At 37.3% G+C, this 18,395-nt stretch overlaps 4 protein-coding genes across 4 annotated transcripts; 2 read left to right on the top strand and 2 right to left on the bottom strand.

Moving 5' to 3' along the window:
* GCK72_005371 (uncharacterized protein) lies at nucleotides 1-2,927 on the top strand (the record flags this gene model as incomplete). Its single annotated transcript, XM_053725151.1, has 9 exons — nucleotides 1-101; nucleotides 321-414; nucleotides 505-630; nucleotides 678-909; nucleotides 959-1,750; nucleotides 1,985-2,100; nucleotides 2,210-2,313; nucleotides 2,432-2,528; nucleotides 2,784-2,927. The coding sequence occupies 9 exons, from the start codon at nucleotides 1-3 to the stop codon at nucleotides 2,925-2,927; spliced, it is 1,806 nt and encodes a 601-aa protein (XP_053589345.1).
* Nucleotides 2,928-3,489: 562 nt separating this feature from the next.
* On the top strand, nucleotides 3,490-4,752 carry GCK72_005370 (uncharacterized protein; the record flags this gene model as incomplete). The annotated part of the gene is made up of 2 exons (XM_003116987.2): nucleotides 3,490-3,633; nucleotides 4,657-4,752. 2 exons carry the CDS (start codon nucleotides 3,490-3,492, stop codon nucleotides 4,750-4,752), a joined length of 240 nt encoding a protein of 79 aa, XP_003117035.2.
* Nucleotides 4,753-5,058: 306 nt separating this feature from the next.
* GCK72_005369 (uncharacterized protein) lies at nucleotides 5,059-5,790 on the bottom strand (the record flags this gene model as incomplete). The annotated part of the gene is made up of 4 exons (XM_003117251.2): nucleotides 5,059-5,140; nucleotides 5,237-5,387; nucleotides 5,442-5,573; nucleotides 5,784-5,790. 4 exons carry the CDS (start codon nucleotides 5,788-5,790, stop codon nucleotides 5,059-5,061), a joined length of 372 nt encoding a protein of 123 aa, XP_003117299.1.
* Nucleotides 5,791-13,480: 7,690 nt separating this feature from the next.
* Nucleotides 13,481-18,357, bottom strand: GCK72_005368 (uncharacterized protein; the record flags this gene model as incomplete). The annotated part of the gene is made up of 18 exons (XM_053725150.1): nucleotides 13,481-13,576; nucleotides 13,721-13,797; nucleotides 13,887-13,996; nucleotides 14,044-14,358; nucleotides 14,410-14,537; nucleotides 14,585-14,822; nucleotides 14,871-14,985; nucleotides 15,033-15,348; nucleotides 15,396-15,482; nucleotides 15,528-15,683; nucleotides 15,731-15,849; nucleotides 15,894-16,121; nucleotides 16,168-16,396; nucleotides 16,450-16,714; nucleotides 16,768-16,885; nucleotides 17,065-17,401; nucleotides 17,737-17,853; nucleotides 18,208-18,357. 18 exons carry the CDS (start codon nucleotides 18,355-18,357, stop codon nucleotides 13,481-13,483), a joined length of 3,201 nt encoding a protein of 1,066 aa, XP_053589344.1.
* Between the last annotated feature and the right edge of the window lie 38 nt (nucleotides 18,358-18,395).

Raw genomic sequence — 18,395 nt, 5'->3', positions numbered from 1 at the left:
ATGCAGCACGCCGGCAGCACTGATGCAGCAACTGTGCAGCTTTCATGCAACACTTGTGCGTCTCTGATGCAGCAGGCGAGCGGTCCACGAATGACTGCTGCGTTAGTGCTGCGCAACTGTAGCGAAAAGTAGCCGAGAACCTCTATTTTATTCCATATCCCATTTGACATTTTCTGCGCCACCCAATCGACCATCTGCTCGTTTTTCTTTGATTCTCTTCCTCCATCCACCACTTGGCATACTATTTCTCGTCACCAAAGAGCATCATCATCATCATTTTCAATCCATATTTCCTCTTTTCAACCCTTTTTGCATTTCAGTTGGTTCGGTGGCCTTCGAACGAAGCTATCACAATTGGGGTTGTTTCCCGATTGGATGTCACAACTAGGGATTCGATCACAAGACGAGAAAATGGTGAGTTCTCTTTTTAGTACTAGTACGAAAGTACTAAATGTGACAAGTGGCAGTGTCGGGGGAAGGTGACGAAATGATTGAATGTTGCAGGATACATCATCCACTAGTAGCCCACAAAGTGAGCAATCAATTGGAGAATACGATGAGAGTACACTTGTTTTTCGGCCGGTTCAATTGGATCATTGTGGGCAGGAAGATGATTCCGAACAGGTTGATGTAAGGGATCTCATCAGGGAACAGGAAATTATCAACTTCTATTTCAGATTTGGGATTTCGGAGCCACTTTTCTCGCTGACCTAGATTCGAATCATGTATGGAATGACACTATAGAAAGGCAACACTTTGGACCTCTGAAAGATTTGATAACAACTGGAGGAGGGGCCAATAAAATAAATAATCACAATTTCAAGACACATTCCCTCCTTCATCCAACTTGGTGTGATAAATGTGGTGATTTTATATGGGGAATTTTGAAAGAAGCTTTGAAATGTGAACGTGAGTTGTCTAGAAAATCAAAATTAGACCATGGATAATGTCTTTTCAGATTGTAATTACACGTGTCATGCCAGATGTCGAGATCTAGTCACATTGGATTGCAGATCTCCAGGAAGTTCACTTGCTTCTTCAACTGATTTCGATTCAATCTACCCTCAATTAGATGGAACATTAGGAACTATTCCAAAAGGTCTCATTCTCCCACCTGCAATGAGTTCAAGTACAGGATCTGACAAAGAGAATGGGAATGGAAGCACTGCTGGAACATCTGCAGAAAATCCCATTTTCTCAGTCAAAAACTCATTTACTCTTCCAAAATCATTCTCCCCAGTCGATAGTATCAAAAAAGAACCAAGTGCTCCACCAGAATCACGGCTTACAACATTACGAGTAGTTGAAAGGTATGTGAAAGAAGATACACCATTCGAATGGACGGATGAATATAAAGAATTGGATCTCGAGAGAAAAATAGAAGTTTATAATTCGATTGCGAGAGGAATGGAAATCACTCTTCATGAAGACGGAATCAATTTCGGAGGACACATTCATGTGAATATGAATTTGAGTCGACCAATCAGTGTTGTTCAAGGAGTTGTTCCACCAACAGTTTATGATGTTGTGAACACTGCAAAATCAACTGCAAAAACGACTTCTTTGAGAACAATCACTTCATTTTTCCTCCCGAGAAATACCACTAAAGTTATCAATATCGATAGTAAGACAACAGCAAGAAAGATGATTGTGACACTTTTGAAAAAGTTCCGAGTGGCCGATAATCCGAGAAAGTTTGCTTTGTACGAGTGTGAGCAGCAAACCGATGAGTCTACATGTACATTGACAAGTGAGTTTTTATAAATGTTTTTTCTTGGTTTTTAAGGAAAATAGAGTGCTGGAGATTCCTAAAAGAGTTTAGAATCTAAAGGAAATTCCAAGAAAAAGTCGTCAATATTGATTGTCCTGAGTCTGAATACACCAGAAGTTTTCGGCTTGTGGTATTTTTCAAAGTCCAACATTCCTGACAAATTTTAACTAATCTTTCAAAATAGACTTCCTTTACAATTCCCATGTATTTCAGGAAAGTTGACCAGAATCTCTGACGAAGCATGTCCTCTGAAAGTTGTCCTCAATTGGCCAAGTCCATATTGTGGTCGTGCACTCGTTCTGCAGGAAAACGACACTGGTGATATTCTGGTATGACAATTTTTCTTTTTATTTCTTCTTGTTTTGTGTTTTTTTCTTGATTGCGTTGGGATGACACGAGAAGAAGAAGATAGACACACCAAACAACTTTCTTTTTCAGTGGGACGCTTTCGAAATTCCGGAATTGGAAAACTTTTTGAGGATTTTGGGGATGGAGGAGAAGCAGTACGTCTTCCAAACGCAACAGAAATATCAACAATACAGGTGAGGAAGACGCGTCATTCTGCAAACGAAATGAATGAATGAAAAAACAAATATTGACCGAAATACTCTTTCTCAGATGTTTTCTTTTTGGAAAAAGTCCTTGAAAGTTACTTTTCAGGTATCATCTTGATGCGGAACTTCGTCAACGAGGTCATTCTGTTCCGGATTCTGAAGTGCAGCCGGTGATTCAGACCAACCCGTTTTTGGATGAAGATGTAAGGGAGTTGAAGAATAGAAAAAGAAAGAAGAAGGATGTTGTAGACAACTTTTTTGAATTTCGCGAGATCGGATAAAAACATTTGTCTTATGGCACTCTGCCTTCTGTATTCTAGAAAAAATATGCGCCTTTTTCCCGTTGTGAACATAAATTAATGACCCATTTTCTATTCTTTATGATCTTTTTCAGTCACTTTAAAAAATAAAATAATCAGATCGAATTTTATTCGATTCTAATCTTCTTCTTTTTTCAGTTTCTCCGAAATCAAGATGAGTACGGAACATCGGATAGTATGCTATTCTCGGGAACCATCAAAAACGCAATGATGGAAGATCCGGAATATGTAAATCTCGAGTATCTCAAGAAACAAAATATGGATCAATCAACGAATCTATAGACATTTCATAATTGATTTTGTAGTTTTTACTTTGCACAAGCTTTGGAAGACGGGGGGAGATATGAGTGAGGATGAACTAAGCTGCTTATCATCAATCTGTATACCAGTTTGTCCTGGATTCCTGTCTGATCAATTCTCAGTTTTTCAAAAACTATTCAAATGTGTATTTTCTTATCTCTTTCCTCATTTTGTACGGATTCAACCTTCTCTATGCTCTACTACAGTTTTCAAATTGACGTCACTTTGTGTTCAGAACGAAAAGGTTCAGATTTTCTTGTCCTATTTATAAATACAAATAAACACTCATCCTATTGCTTTCTCTCTGTGCTTCTTCTCTTGAATACAAAAACAATGAAAACGAGATCTCCGTAAATGGTTCGCCGGATACAATGGACTGCAATCTCACGACCCTTTCGATGATTTCGCACCGTCCGGACATTGACCAACTGACTGTCCGGCCTCTCGTTTTGTTTGTTTTCGCCTCTTGGAGCAAGTGAGAGCAACAGCTAGCTTTTGCTTTGCTATACCGTTTTAGTGTTGAAGAAGAAATGCTCTAAGCAAAATGACAAGTGAACCGATTATCGACGATTACGAAGGTCCAACACCATGGGAACAGTTGATCCCTGTGTGTATTCTGACTGCAATCCTACTTATTTTACTTCTCGCCTGCGTCAAAGAGTGTCACTTCAAGTACAGTAGAAGCAAGGTGAGAAAAGAAGATTGGCTTTCAATATTTTACTTTTTATTTTTACTTTTCCATCTCTTGAAAACAACCCACTCGTTTCGGTATCCGGTTTCATTCATCAAGAAAAACAAAAAATAACTGAAAAGAGTTCTGAAAAGACTTCTGCAAAAGTTCCGCGATAAATAGATTAGAGAACAGAGAATTTTGTTATGATATCATTGTCTGTATTATTTGTTCTCGGAATAGAAGAATGTCTCACGGTTACAGAAAATAAGGAAAAATAATAACTAGAATGTGAGAACACGAGATCTGGAACGAACCATGATTTCATTTCGTGACAAATGTTTTTTTGGTTTTGATGTGGGAAAAGTGATTAATGACTGTTTTTGAATTCTCATTACATATTTAGCGTCTACATTACAGTGGCAACTCAGTTTATTGCTTTATTCTTTGTAAAGAGGGAGTTTTATCGGATTCCAAAGTACAAATTGCGAATAAAGAACTGTCTAGATCAATGTCAAATTAAAAGGATTTTTTAATCCAATATTTTGTATATTTCCTCCGTTCGGGAATGAGATTGAAGATCGTTAATGATATTTCCAACTATTTTTTCTACTCACCTGAAGTAACTTTTGGCAAATCAATCAGGTATATTGTTTTCAACTGGGAAATTTAATTTCTTAAATATCAGAGACTAGGAACTTACTTATTTTTCTGAAAGACTTGTCGAAGTTGTATATAGAATATAGATGAAACTTTTCTGAAAACTAAACTATCGAAAGTTTAAAAAACTCTCAGACAGCTCATGAAACTTTTCAGAGATTACAGAAATGTCTCGAATTCTATCTCCCGATAGTTTGGCCAGTTTTCAAATTTTTAAATAATGAGCACGCAGCTAATATCTAGAAAGATTACAATTACAGTTCAGCATAAGTATTCACATTACAAACTATATAATAGTGAAGCTCCCCTTATCCCATCCGTTATTCAGACTATAAAATTCAATTTCGTACCCATTGACCTCTATCAATATTTACTTTTCAGGCAGTTGAAAACGCATCAAAACGGGATCTGGGTCCTCTTCCGAAAATAATGGTCACCAATGGTCGAACCGGAGAAGAGCGTGTCATCCAGGAATGAATCAACGAAATACGCAAACTGATTAATTTATTGGCTGATATTTATTTAATAAAATTGAATTTAATACAAGAATAACACTTGGTTACTTCAGAAAACATAATGAAAACCCAGAATAATCTGAGTTGTTTGAGTTATTTATCGTTGTATTTCAAAGGGAGAAAACACTGGTGTAGTTCGATGACAACTGGGAATTAAGAAATATTAGAAAAATCGTAAAAACTCGTAAAAAAAAGTACAAAGTGAACGGAGCTGGAGAAGAAAAGAGACTTGAAGACTTAATACTTGTATAGTCCGTCGGGGGAAAATTTATGAAGAGTACGGAGGTGGCAAGTCTTTGGCGATGTCATCGTAACGAGGTGGTCTGCGATTTCGGATGTAGATGCGGACTCTGAAAATGAAATGGCTTGCTCAAAGACTTTCTTTGTTCGAAACATTATTAATTTGTGATTCGAACAACTACATAGAGCTTCTCACAACTTCCCACCTGTAAACGAGAAACAGAATCAATACGACGAATAACAATGCAATTGCAAAAAGCATTGGTTTCACAAGGAACGGAGGAATGCGAATTGGGAAATCACTTGCAGAAGTGACCCCTTTCAAAGGTTGACGATCACATGATTCACCCCAATAACCTGAAAATCAATGACTCATAAATTGCTGAATTCGAATTCATTTGAAATTCTAACCTGGCAAACATGATATACAAAACGGAGGTGAATAATAATTGTAGCAATTACAGAGCTTTGTCGCTGGATTTGCTCTTCCGTGCACACAAATTGGCCAGTCACATGCTGCACCGGTCCAGTGTGGAGGACAGTCTGAAACTTTTTTTGTTGAAAATCCTCCCTGCTGTCATTCTTCCGAAGAATCCATTCAATTTATTCACAATTGTTTTCGATTTCTTCAACTACTTTTATTTCCAGATAGACGCCATCTTCTAGGTATACAAACAGGAGGAAACTTACTCCCTCCGGAGAAATAAAGAAGAATTCGGAAAAGGAAATGGAAAACAAAAAAGGAGAACTTACTAGCCATGTTGTCGTCAGCAACTTCTTCTTTTCCTTCTTACGACGAATGAAAACGAGAAAGGATCTGCAAAGTTTTGGAGCATGAGACAATGTGAAATTGGGCGTACGTGAAGAAGAAGGAGGGGAAGACATTAGAGTAAGATATAGAAGGATTTGGAGAAGAAGGCAAAAGAGCAACACATGAAAAAGTCGCCGTTTTATAATATTCTAGACACACAAAGAAACAGCCGAACCAAGGCGGAAAAGAGGGATTTAATGAGGCGCGGCACCCTTTTCGGATAGCACTTGATTTGATATATTGGATTGGGCTTAAAATAAAAATGCTCGGATAAGCCAATGGGATCGGTGGAAAATGAGAGCTCGGTTCACATTGAGCTTAAATCGGATTAGAGATAATGGGCTGAGCTCAGCAGATTTGGAAAAGAGTTTTAACCAGTTGATTTTCACTCAATGCTGAAAAAAAAACTAAAACTGGAAAAGGAGAGTCTCTTATTTTCCAAAAGTCAACGAATCCAGCTGTTCATAAAACAGTCAAACCTTCCAAAAAAAGGGTTCCCAACCTTGTTCGTGTTCCTTCCATTATTCATTTGTTTTGACACAACAATACAAAAAGTGACATACACACATCCATAAAAAACACATTTCAAAATGAATGGCTGAATAGCAAAATGGGTAAAAAAGGCGTCGGTAGGGAGCTCCGCAGGACCCATAAATCTGGTGGCTTTATGAGGTCTTTCTCCGAAAAAAGGGGAAGGAGTCAACGGATAAGCTAAGCCCTTTTTGTGCTTCTATCGAATGAAAATTGTAGAGAGAAAGGGGATATATAGATATTCAGAGAAAATGAAATCCAGACCAAGACACCTTGTTTTCTGGAATAACAAGTAAGGATAAAAAGATTTGAAAAAAGAGAAGGGAAGGACAAGAAAGGTGTCCGTAAAGGGCACTAAACCAGCTATTATTCTTTATTCCAGCACCTCGAGACTGCTCGCTGTGAACTCGGGAAACGCATACTGCAAATTGGTTTCGCGTCTTCTCTTTTTCTCTTTTTTAACAAGAACGTTTTGTGGTGAACTATGTGGAAAAGTAGATGAAATTACAGAAAAGAGAGGTGAGTCAAAATGAGAATATCTGTGTGGAATGAATCCAATGAATAAAAAAGAAGCAGAAGAAGACGTAAGAGACGAGGAAAGTCTCGAATTACTTGAACTCTGAAGCCAACTACAACTACTCAAACTCCCTTGTGAGTCTTCTCTCTTTTGAAGACGTCCCCCCCCCCCACGAAGAGGCTGTCATGTCATCGTTGAAGTTGATAAGAAAGAAGGGTCTCTCTTTGAACTGGAAAAATAGAATGATGTGAGATGCCAGAAATCCTTTTTTTCTATTTCTGATTAACAGAACATACTGTCATAGTTCTCGGAATATTTTGGGATTTAAAGGAAGTCGTCTACTCGTCTGTCGGCTAGATTAAGCACTATTTATGGAATCGAAAATACCCGTATTGTGAAATTATAAGAATTACAGAAAGACACATCCCTAGAGTTCGAAAAACTGGAGACCAAATAAAATTCTTTGGAAGATAAAAATGCATTTTCAAAAGAAAACTGATGTATCAAACATCTCAAAAAGAACATCTTGATCCCTGGAGACCTCTAAACTTTTCGCTTTGAAATTCTGAATGATAAATTCATGTTTTAAATGAAAAAAATGATGCAATTCTGATATTTCGAGAAACGCCAGAGCATAAAACTTGCTGGAAAAGATTTGCAATACATCTCGGACGCTGATTAAATATACGAACTCAACTCATATGTTATTCAAATATTCGTACTATGATTAAAGTGTATTCTGAATATTTTCGAGTTGTGCTCTCGAGTCAGAATGAATTTAAAGCATTCAGTGACTAAGCGAAGTTTCAGAATCAAGTCTCATAAGAAACCTCAAGAAGTCAGTCTCGTCGAGACAGATTTCGATAAATAGGGAACGCCCACTTTCTGGAAAGACGATGGATTCTGACTGTCGGAAGTTCTCAGAAATTTGCAATTATTCGGAAATAAAATATCACGAAAAGTTAAGCAGGTGCTCTGTCTGATCTCAAAATGAGGCGACCTCAGTATTTGAATGCTTTGAGGTATCTGTGAACAGATTTTGGGAGGCAAAACATCTAGCTGAGCTTCGGAAAAACTTCGTAACGAAATGCGAACAAACGAACTGATTGATGATAATCAAATTTATAGAAAGCCCAACAAATGGAATAGTTTCCGGAAGAGATTTTCATGAGAATCAATCTTTTTTCGCACTCTCTTTTTCCTCTTTTCTCTATGTATATATCTCATCCAGAGCTTGCTCTTGTGTCCGTTAGCACATATGCACATGGCAATGAAATGAAGAAGAATGATGATGAGAGATGAAATGGAAAGAAAGAAACATATCCACAAGGATGATGAGTATGATGAGGATAAAAATGAAAAAAACAGCTGAAAAGTTGGGTGGCCGTCATCACGGAAAACTAAGTTTTTTTCGACAGAGTGAGAGAGAAAAAGCCTCTGTGGATATCAATTGGCAGGCTCTGGAGAGGGTTTCCTGGGCCAAGAAAACGAGAGACAAGCTGGCTTTTTTCCTTCTTTTCCGGTGACTTATCTCTATGTCTCCATATCTTTCACACTATTCCTCTCATCGGATGCAACTAAAAGAAGGAATAAGAAAAAGGAAAAGAATACAACAACTCAATTGATGCGCACCGCATGTATAATCCGTTAATTGGTTAAGACTCGACTTCATTTGTTAATGAAAATGTGACATTTCCAGGAGAATTAAGAAAAATGTATGAATTGAAAATGAAAAGTATTGAGTGTTTGATTTGATAGAAGAAAAAGAAAGATGTGTGGAGGGAGGGAACATAAAGTAGACAAACAGTTGTGGTGTACTTCATTTGATATCTGCCACCAAATAATCAGAAAAAACACATCGCTACAACAAGATTTCATTTTGAAAATTAGATCAACAAGAGATAAGATTCGAGTGTTCCTTTCTTATGAACGAAAGAGAAATGAGCACTTTTATCGAAGTTTTCTCAAAATTTCGGTAAGACAACAAAGTTTTTAGCAATGTAAATAGGCCACTATATCAAAATGATCCTTTATAACATAATTAAAAATTTAGTTTAAGTCTTAAAGTAGCGCTTTTCCATTTATTCTCATCGAAAGTTACAGGTAATATAGGGTTTAGGTTTTTGTGTGAATTTGATTTGATGGGAGGTAATGAGTGCCAGAATCTAAAATCAAAAACTTTTGAAAAATTGTGCAATTTTAGACCAAGTGAGATCCTCTTAATGTGGATGCTATTCACACATTTTCACTTTTAAAATGACGAAATCCAGGAACTGAAATCAACCACTTCCGATTTCTAATCCAATCCTTAATTGTAGGATTTCAGCATCACTATTCGTTTGAATCCAGTAATAATCTGTTCGAGTTTTAGTTCCTCTCACATGGTTTCGTCTGTGTCAACTCGTCATTTCCTCATTTTTTAATTTTATCGTAAAAGGAAAGCAACTCAGAAACGATAAAGACTTGAACAATCCCCTTCCACTACGTTTGATAATTTTCTGAATACTTCGACACTTGAGACACATGTTTGATCAGCAAAAATCTTATTTGGCCAGTTTATAAAAATTGTTCCAATAATAGAGGTTCAATCATATTTTGGATTGGATTTGGAGACAGAAAACAATTCGAAAAACAATTGAAGCTTTTATTAAAATCAATATCAATTTAGGAATCAGACGACGAATGACGATATCGAATAGTGCTCACAATTTCAAAAATTCCCCTCGAAATATAGAAAATAAAAGAGTTTGAAAGTTAAAGAGAAGTCTAACATTTGTTTGGTATTTGGAAATGATCCAATCAGTCAAAAGATTCATTCGAAATATGGGGCAGCATCCGGACGGAACATCCAATTTTGTTGTGGTTGAGTCGATTTACGGAATCGAATGAATGGTTGAATGTTAGCCTCTTCTGAAATGGAAAGTATGAAGTGAATGGAAGAAGAAGATATAATAAACTTACGAGTTTGGCTTTTGCGATAACGAGGTTGATAGTCAGAAGACGGATAGGCCTGGGTGATGGCGAAGAGCACGAAAAGAGCCAAGATGAGGAATCGCATGTCTTGTTGATTGAAACTGAAATATTCTGAATTTAGTCATGGTTTATATGCAGAAAACAGCGGGTAGGCGGTGAGTCGGCTGAGAAAGTGAATTGTGGGAAAGTGTGCAGAAGAATAATGAGAAATGGTGAAAACAATCAGTGTTCCTGTTGCAATTGGAATTCGTGGGGAGAGAAAGTGAGAAATAAGTCATCAGACCCTTCAAGAAATGATTGGAGATTATCATTTCCGGTTATTGAAAAGAGAAAGGAATTTAGTTCTCCGTATCACAGATATTTTTTGTTTTTCTGAGAGAAACGCCCAAAATGAGATACACTGTAGCTGACACCTTTTCTGCGTGATCTCTTTTTAGATGTTCTTTGATTTTGACATCTCATAAATTCCTCGAAACTTCTTTCTTCATGGTTTCTGGCCTATTGGTAGACCTTCCTACAATTAAGGAGAGATCAGACAACTATTATTGAATCGTATCTGAAGATTTGAGCTCGGGAAACTAGGCAATAATATAAGAGGTTTAACAATAATTCTCCAGACAAAACCAGAAATCGGAAAGTGAGCTTCAATGCATTGGTATTTATACCCAGTTCTCTGCAAACGGAAAAGAAAACAGAATAACTGAATGAATCAAGATGATTAGAAATGATTCCAGTCCAGCATGATCAAAAATGGAAAAGAAGAATGGATAAGGAGATTGAGTCAAGAGAAGAATAGGAGTGATGTGAGGCTAGTACTATCCTAACAATAGATTCAAAAGAGAAATAGAGAATAATAAAACAGTCTGAGCCATCTCGTCTATTTTGAATGAAAAAGCAGAGAATGGGGTGTCTTTTATACACATCTCAAGGTACTTTTGATGAGAATCATCTCAGAAAAAGAAAAATTTATGAGGAGTGACTGACTGACTGATTGATGGAATGAAATGATGGGAAGACTATATACAATTCGTCATGGATGAGGATGAACGGTCTGATGAATCTAAGCTTCTTTGCAATTTTGAAAGTATTAGAGTTTTTCATAAAGGAGAAAAAAGAAAAGAAAAACAATGTGGATGTCGGAAACTAGTATCTTAACAGCCCTCTTATAGTTTTCCGCATTTATGGGCGGAGCTTGCCAAACACCTGCATTTCAGATGAAGGAGGTCCTTCTCCTCTACTCTCAACGCCTCCTCCTCATCGTTAACCACTTTCCCAGATTACAAAAGAAAAGGAAGAGTACACCCACGGACTTAGGGATGGCACCACGTGAATTTGGAAGTAAGTAAAACGAGTCATCAGTCATAAGTGGATTTTTGTGCAAAAGTGGTATGAGACTGTTTTCAAATTCTCGAGTAGAACTGCTCGTTTACGTCACAAGGTGGATCGAGGTGCAAAGGTTGGAAAAGATGGGGAAGTGGAATGGGAAGGGATCGTCTTCTTTTTTTGAGAAAAGATTTAACAGAGAGTAGAACGGACCGACTTGATTTTTCGTTGAAATTTGTGATCTGGAACACCTAAGATTATCTAAGACATACGTATGGGTCAACATCAAAGATAATCCGACTTACCTGAAAAATCTAGTCTGAAAATAGTGGTTGTGAGCATAGATCATTATGTTGACATGCAAGATTTTGATCTATTTTGTGGTTATTGAGAAGAATGAATCATTGACATTCAGAACTTGGTAGTTTTGTTTAAAAAATTGTGGAATTTCTGAATTTTATGTGTATAGCAAGGTAACTAGCAAGAAACCAGTGAATTTCAAAGATTACCGTAGAGTGGAATTAAGTAACAACACTTTTGAGACTTCCGGGTTTGAAAACTATGAAGAAGAATCATTTGGATCTCATAATCAGTATCCTTTAAAGGCAGAAACAGATAAACGTTTATCGACGTTATCAAGATGTTAGGAGCTGGAAGAAGACGACGGAAAGTTTTTCATTGCTTTTTTCTGGGAAAATTTAGTAGAACTCATTTGAAAAGTTTCACAGGTAACGTGCACTTCAACCGTATGCGGATGGACCAGGTTTCTGATCCGTAACTGATCCGTTACGGCTATTTTCACGACTGGCCAGTCGCGTACGGTCCGTTTCCAAAAATCGCGAACGGATAGAATACGGCTCTGTACTTTTGCGCAGAAACGCAATTGTCTCGCACGCGGTTGGAATACGGATTCGCGTACGGATCCGTTGTCGATGGCTGAGGTCAAAGACTGCACCCTCTTCCATCTATTTTTTCTTGCTGAATTATTTATTTTTCTTGTTTGTTTTCTAATTTTGAGCTTTTTTCATTCGCGATCGTTCAAAATCTTGCTTTAAAAAACTTTACTCGCGTGAGGATTGCATCGGAAGCCGTCGATACATTAGACTTTCCATGGAATTATCCTAAATTTATTACTTTCCAGAAAATGATTAACGGCGACAGAAGGAAAAGATGGACGTTCGGGCCTCCGCCAGCTGCATCAAAAAATGGATAAACGACTAACAATGGAAGTAAGTATCGCCAATACAACATAATATTTTAATCAATTTTTTCAGAAATTCGGCAGTTAACAAGGGAAATGGTGCAGAGTTCGAATGGAATAATACGGTAAAAGGAGCTACAAAATTGTACCGTACTCTCAATATTCCGATTTCAGGGGTACAAGAACGGTCAAATCAGAAGTCATCCGCCGTCTCCGTCCCAGATTCGAACCTCTTTTTGTGAACCTAATTATCCCATTTTTATGTGATTTTTATGTATTTATTTATGTATTAATTATGTATTTATGTATTAAATGCTATTTTTTCAAAATAAAATATCCATTCTGTATGGCTTGACTGGAAAAACCGGGGTTTTGTAGTAAATGAGAACACAAATAGAAGAGAGGAAGCGCTCGCCGTTACATTCAAACCGTTCGCGATCCGATCCGTTACTGATCGCATACGGACCCACATATGATTCCTATGCGGACCGCGCGCGACTTGCGGTGCATCCGTAACGGGTCGTTCGCGACTCACCTGTGATTTTTTGAGAAAATTGATAACAGAATCTTTATCCTTGAAATAGATGTACTCTACTAAAATGAACTTTACTTCTACTTACTGCTGAGCCACTATGGTAGTGAAACCATTCTGAACTTATTTTCAAAATGTATCACCTAAGAACAGTTCCTGCTTCATTTCAACGACTCATCGAATCATTGCCATCAAATTGATCAATGCTTTTAACAGTATTCTTACATCAATCCGTCGGAATAATTTTACCAGAAATCACTTTTCTCAGGTGCACAGTCCATGTTTTCTCAATTTCCATGATTATTATGCAACGTTTTCTTGTTTTCTTCTTCCTTTTTCATTGAAATCATTATCAGATGATCCGATGACTATCTGGATAAAAAGATTAGAACACCGTGTGGAAAAAAGACAAGGAAATGAAATAGAAATCGTTCATTCTTTTGAGTCACCCGTAGTTGATTCTTGATGATAAATACATTTGGATAAAATTTGAGAAGAGAAAAAGTGAATTTCACATAAAAACACGTCATATTTCACAGTCAGAAAAAAGGATAACAATGAACTAAAATATCCGAAATGACGATATGATAACAAGCAGAATTGTGAAGAAAATGGATTGGTGTGGAAGCGATTCATTGATGCAATCAACGTGTTTATTCTGAAATTTTGTTGAATTGGAAAGTTGAAAAATGAGTACGGATTGAAGATTATTAATGGGTGATAATCGTTTTATTATTCAGGATTTTATGGGAAAACGGAACGTCGTTCGGACTCGACTAGACCTTCATAACAGCCAACTCACTTGTAGCTCTATTTTCCAATCATTGAGAGAATCCGGTCTCCGACGGGCATGCGAATGGACCACTTCACACTTTTCCACTGAAAAATGTTATATTTTAGAGGATGTATTTTTCTGTCTGTGAATTTATTTTTCTATCAATTCCAAAATAAGACAACGAATCACTCACTTTTCTTCGGTTCTGCTTCATACGTCCTTTTCGGTCTATACTGACTACAAGCCCGATCTGCAATTATAAGTGAGAGAGTTGTGTTTGGCACTGGATACAATTTGGCATATCTGAAAACTGTCACAGTTTTTTTTGTCTCCATAGTATCTATGAGTACCTTGAACACGTAGACATTCCTGTTAGTTGAAGTTGTTTTGTGATATTCAGAGTCATTCGATAATGGAAAAATTTCATGAAACACCGTTCGAATGGCTTGATTTTTTGAAAAGTACACGTCTTTCCAGACATCGATGGTTGAGCATCTACCAGAGTGAATGCTGATTCTAGAAGGTTCTTCCAGAAAGAAGTTTGTGCAAATTTGAATAGTGAGTTAACGAAATAACGAAGAATGCTGCTGGATGCAGGAGCTGCACTACTCCATGGAGCAATTCGTTTTGCTTTGCATTCAGATTGAACATCAACCCAGGAGTTTCTGAAAAAAAGACATTGCAAGAATGAAAATGTAATGCTTCAAAAAACTCACGTAGAAACGAGGTTAATTTTGATGAGAGATTCAAAAAGTTGAGGATCGAAAGTTGCCAAATGAGCTGGCTGTCGGTTGGCAGATGAAGCGATGACATGACCATTTCTAGTGATAATTGAGCATTCTTGCTGCAAATAAAAACCGTCTGTTCTGGATGAATTTTAGAGTTACTCACCTTCCTGCATACTTTCCAATCTGAATGTTGTCTTGTGAAATTGTCAAAATACTGATCAAAATAGTTTTCCTTCCATTGAGTTCCCACAACTGCTAACCGATTATTTTCGTAATCAGCAATGGTTCGGTAGATCAAAAGACTTCCGGATCTCATTGAGAACTGGATGAAATCGTTGTTATCCGTTACTTTGATTTCCTCGTCGAACTTCTTGTTGACTGCTTTCATGTCGTGGCTTGAGCTGGAACACAAGAGATTTGTTAACACTATTCAAGAGATGAATACAAACCATGTCGGATAGAAAGCAGTGAGTTTAGATCGAGTGTGAACGAAACTGTTCACGTAGTGTGGGATCGAAGCGTTGTCAGGGAATTGTACGAGAAGGCAAGTTGTGTGTTCTATGTCTGAAAGTACAAATTTCAATCAAGTTTCCAATTCTTTAAATGAGTACCAGACTGAGGCCATGATTGAGTCCAACTTCCCAAAGCCTTCGTGAACGCTCTTGCCAGTCTCATGTCATCTTGAGCACAAATTTCCTTGTCAGAAATATCAGACCACACTCTGAATCGGTCGTACGGTTGATATTCATCAAGTTTCCATTGACAGACGTCTCGTCTCGGATAGAAAAATGTGACCAATTTATTATTGGAGAGCTCGAGATCAGGCACTTCATCGTCATAGTAAACAGTTTTCAACTCTTGATTATTGACTATGACAACAGTGAACGGAGAGTCTTTGATATGAGCGCAATGGAACTCTTTGGTATCCTGAAAAGTAAAAAATGAGAAAATTAATTGTTGAAAGACTTGCTGACATCTTTGATTGCCTCCTCATAACACGTTTTCGTTGTGATTCTCCGTCTCAAATCCCTGATTGCAGTTGAATCACCTTCCAGATCATACTGAAAATTAACTGTTTTTTAATGCTGAGAACCGAAAACACTTACCATATCAAGAGTAGGGATACTGTCTATCAATCCAACTAGTCTATAAACTCGTTCATCACTGAATCCATAGTGAACACGAAGACCAGATCCAGCTTTCTGTTTCACTTGTTGAGCATCATAACAGGCACTTCGACGGACACAATGAACTTCGGTTTTCTAAAATTTAACATACAGATTTTGCTCATTTGAATGAGGTGACTAACCGGAATCTGAAGCTGCGGATGATATATAAGCATTCCATTATTGTCAACAATATATCCATACATTTGCTCACTGGATGTTGGTAAATGTTTCGTAAGTTCTTTTATGGAGATATCGATTGCTAAAAACAATTGATTTTGATAAATCTCAAGAAAATCGGCTCACCAACAACTCCTGCAAGACTCTGATCTCTCCATATTCTCTGATCACTTGTCAAAATTGGCAACGACAAGGTTACGGTAGGTCCAGATCCTTGAGTCTCCATGTACAGTTGAGTCCAACTAGGTTCTCTTTTCTCAGCTTTCGTCCCTTTCAACTCGTCTCCTCTCACTTCACTCAACACATTTTGAATTGTTCTTGATTGAGGTTTCACATCCATTATTGAATCGATTTCTAAAAAAGTATTTCTATTTTCCATTGTTAATAGATCTAGAAATACCTGAATATCCTCCATGAGATTTACATGCCATATACTGTTGAAGAGGAAGAAGACTGGTACCGTAACCCATTGAGAATCCGAATATTCTAATCAATTCACTATTTCTAGTCTGGAATTCTTCGTCTAGGATCTGGTGTGGCCATTCATCTACTCCATCGGTGAAAATTATAAGAAGTTTGTGACCTTCTGATCGATAATCGGCAAATAGAGACTGGTTGGAATCGAGGTTCTGGAATAATAATTAGTTAGTTAGAATCAGATCTAGAAATGATTAAGTTTTACCCCTCTCAAAACATCCAATGAAAACTTCAAAGGTGTAGAGAAATGTGCTTGATCTTTCTCTTCCAACATCCCTAATTCTTCGAAAAATACTTTTTTATTACTTGTTGTTGCCGGCATAAAAGTTCGATTTGCACAACTGATGATCGGATTGAAATGATTATTGAAATACACCCCGAAGAAATAATCATTTGGGCTCAAAGTCGAAAGAATATACATCATTGTAATCTTGATGAGATGCATAGTGGGTCCTTTCACACTTCCGGAACTGAAATTCGAGATTTTTTGAAAGGAAATTGATGTGGATAAGAAGGGACTCACTAATCAAGTAGAAAGACAATATCTTTTGGAACGGATTCTGCATTGACGAACCACGGACGAAATCTTGGATCGAAAAGATCGATTGTGATGGGAGCAGGTTCTACTTTCCAGTGTCTTCCTGAAATAATAATGGGTTCCAAATTTTGGTTCAGTTTTCGAAACGCTTTTTTCGCAATTAAAAAAATTGAATTTATTGGTAAAAACTCAATATGAAATCGTTGAAAACCCATAATTTCGTCAGCTTGCAATCTTCTTTCTTCCGATTTTTCACGTTTTTTAAACAATGAAAAAACTCACTCGGATACATTCTCGTCAATCCCGAATACGTTCCTATATACTGCTGTCCCATATCTGGATCTTTTTCTTTATTCTCGGTCATCGTTTTCTCTATAAACTTGGTTCCAGTCCAATCGAAATCTCTCATTACACGTGGATCACATTGATATGATTCAACTGTAATATGAATTCCAGACTTTGAGTTTTGTTCCACCATATTCGATACGAAATGCATATCAGACTCATTCATCTTCTTCATATACGCTTCACATCTCTTGTCAGATTGGGGCACAGCGTACGCCTGATCATCATATTCATCGAAAACCGCTGCCGATGCTTCGGCACTCGACGCCAATTTCTGCAAAAAAAGAAGAAGAGATGAATGTAATTTGGATTGACATCAATGCTCGGATATGGCTCAAGTAATTATAAGAGAAAAATAGTATGAGAAAGAATGAGGTACGAGTCATATCCGAAAAGTTATAGACACTCAAATAAAATATTTTCTTCATTTATTTCCTCTCCGACAAGATGAGAATTTATTTATTGTTGTTTTCTAATTATAGTTCGCTTGTCGGGAGAAAGAAACGAGAGATGAATGAAGACAAGACACGGAACATATTCTCAATTCTATGCATTTTTTGAGACAGAAATAGGCGACTGCTGGAGTCTTCAGAGAAATGAAGTGTTTACCTTGAGTGCCTGGACTCTGCTGCTGACAAGTCGATCGAGATGTTCCGTTGCTTCACGTAGCTTTTCCGCTGCATCTTCCTTTTTTGATTTGATATCCGGCTTGAGTTTTTCGAACTCCTAAAGTACGCAAAGATTAGAAAAAAACTGGAAGAGAGAAACAGTTGGTAATTGGCTTATTAGTGATGTGGTCTTGTGGGTCTCTTGGGAGTTTTGGGTTTGCTCGTCTGTGTACTTTAGAAAGAGAAAACGGGTTGGTTGGTTCTAGGAATTTCAGATGAATAACATCAATGAGATCATTTCATACTAGGTACTGTGGGAACAACAATGCCGTAGTCCTCGTTTTCGTAATCGAATGACGTATTTCAGTAGTTAAAAATTTTCAGATTTGGAAGCACCCTATGGAAAAAAAAGTCTGTGGACACAACTATTGAATCGTCCACATTTTTTCAATTCTTGAATAAAAAAACTCACTGTCTGAACTATTGAGAACCTTGATTGTGTCTCGAAATCTCTGAGAATATTCGATGAGAACTTTGCAATTGACGGAGGCGCCTCTTCGATTGTATCGTTCGGTAAATGTGACAGTGAAAGCCTAAATAAAATAGTGAGAATAAATAGCATTCCTATGGCCCCGGAAAAATTGAAATAGGTCAGGTGTT

This window comes from Caenorhabditis remanei, chromosome II, assembly GCF_010183535.1.
Source record: "Caenorhabditis remanei strain PX506 chromosome II, whole genome shotgun sequence".
Lineage (NCBI taxonomy): Eukaryota > Metazoa > Nematoda > Chromadorea > Rhabditida > Rhabditidae > Caenorhabditis > Caenorhabditis remanei.
The sequence above is the reverse complement of the archived record's forward strand: the minus strand, read 5'-3'. Positions and strand labels throughout refer to the sequence as shown.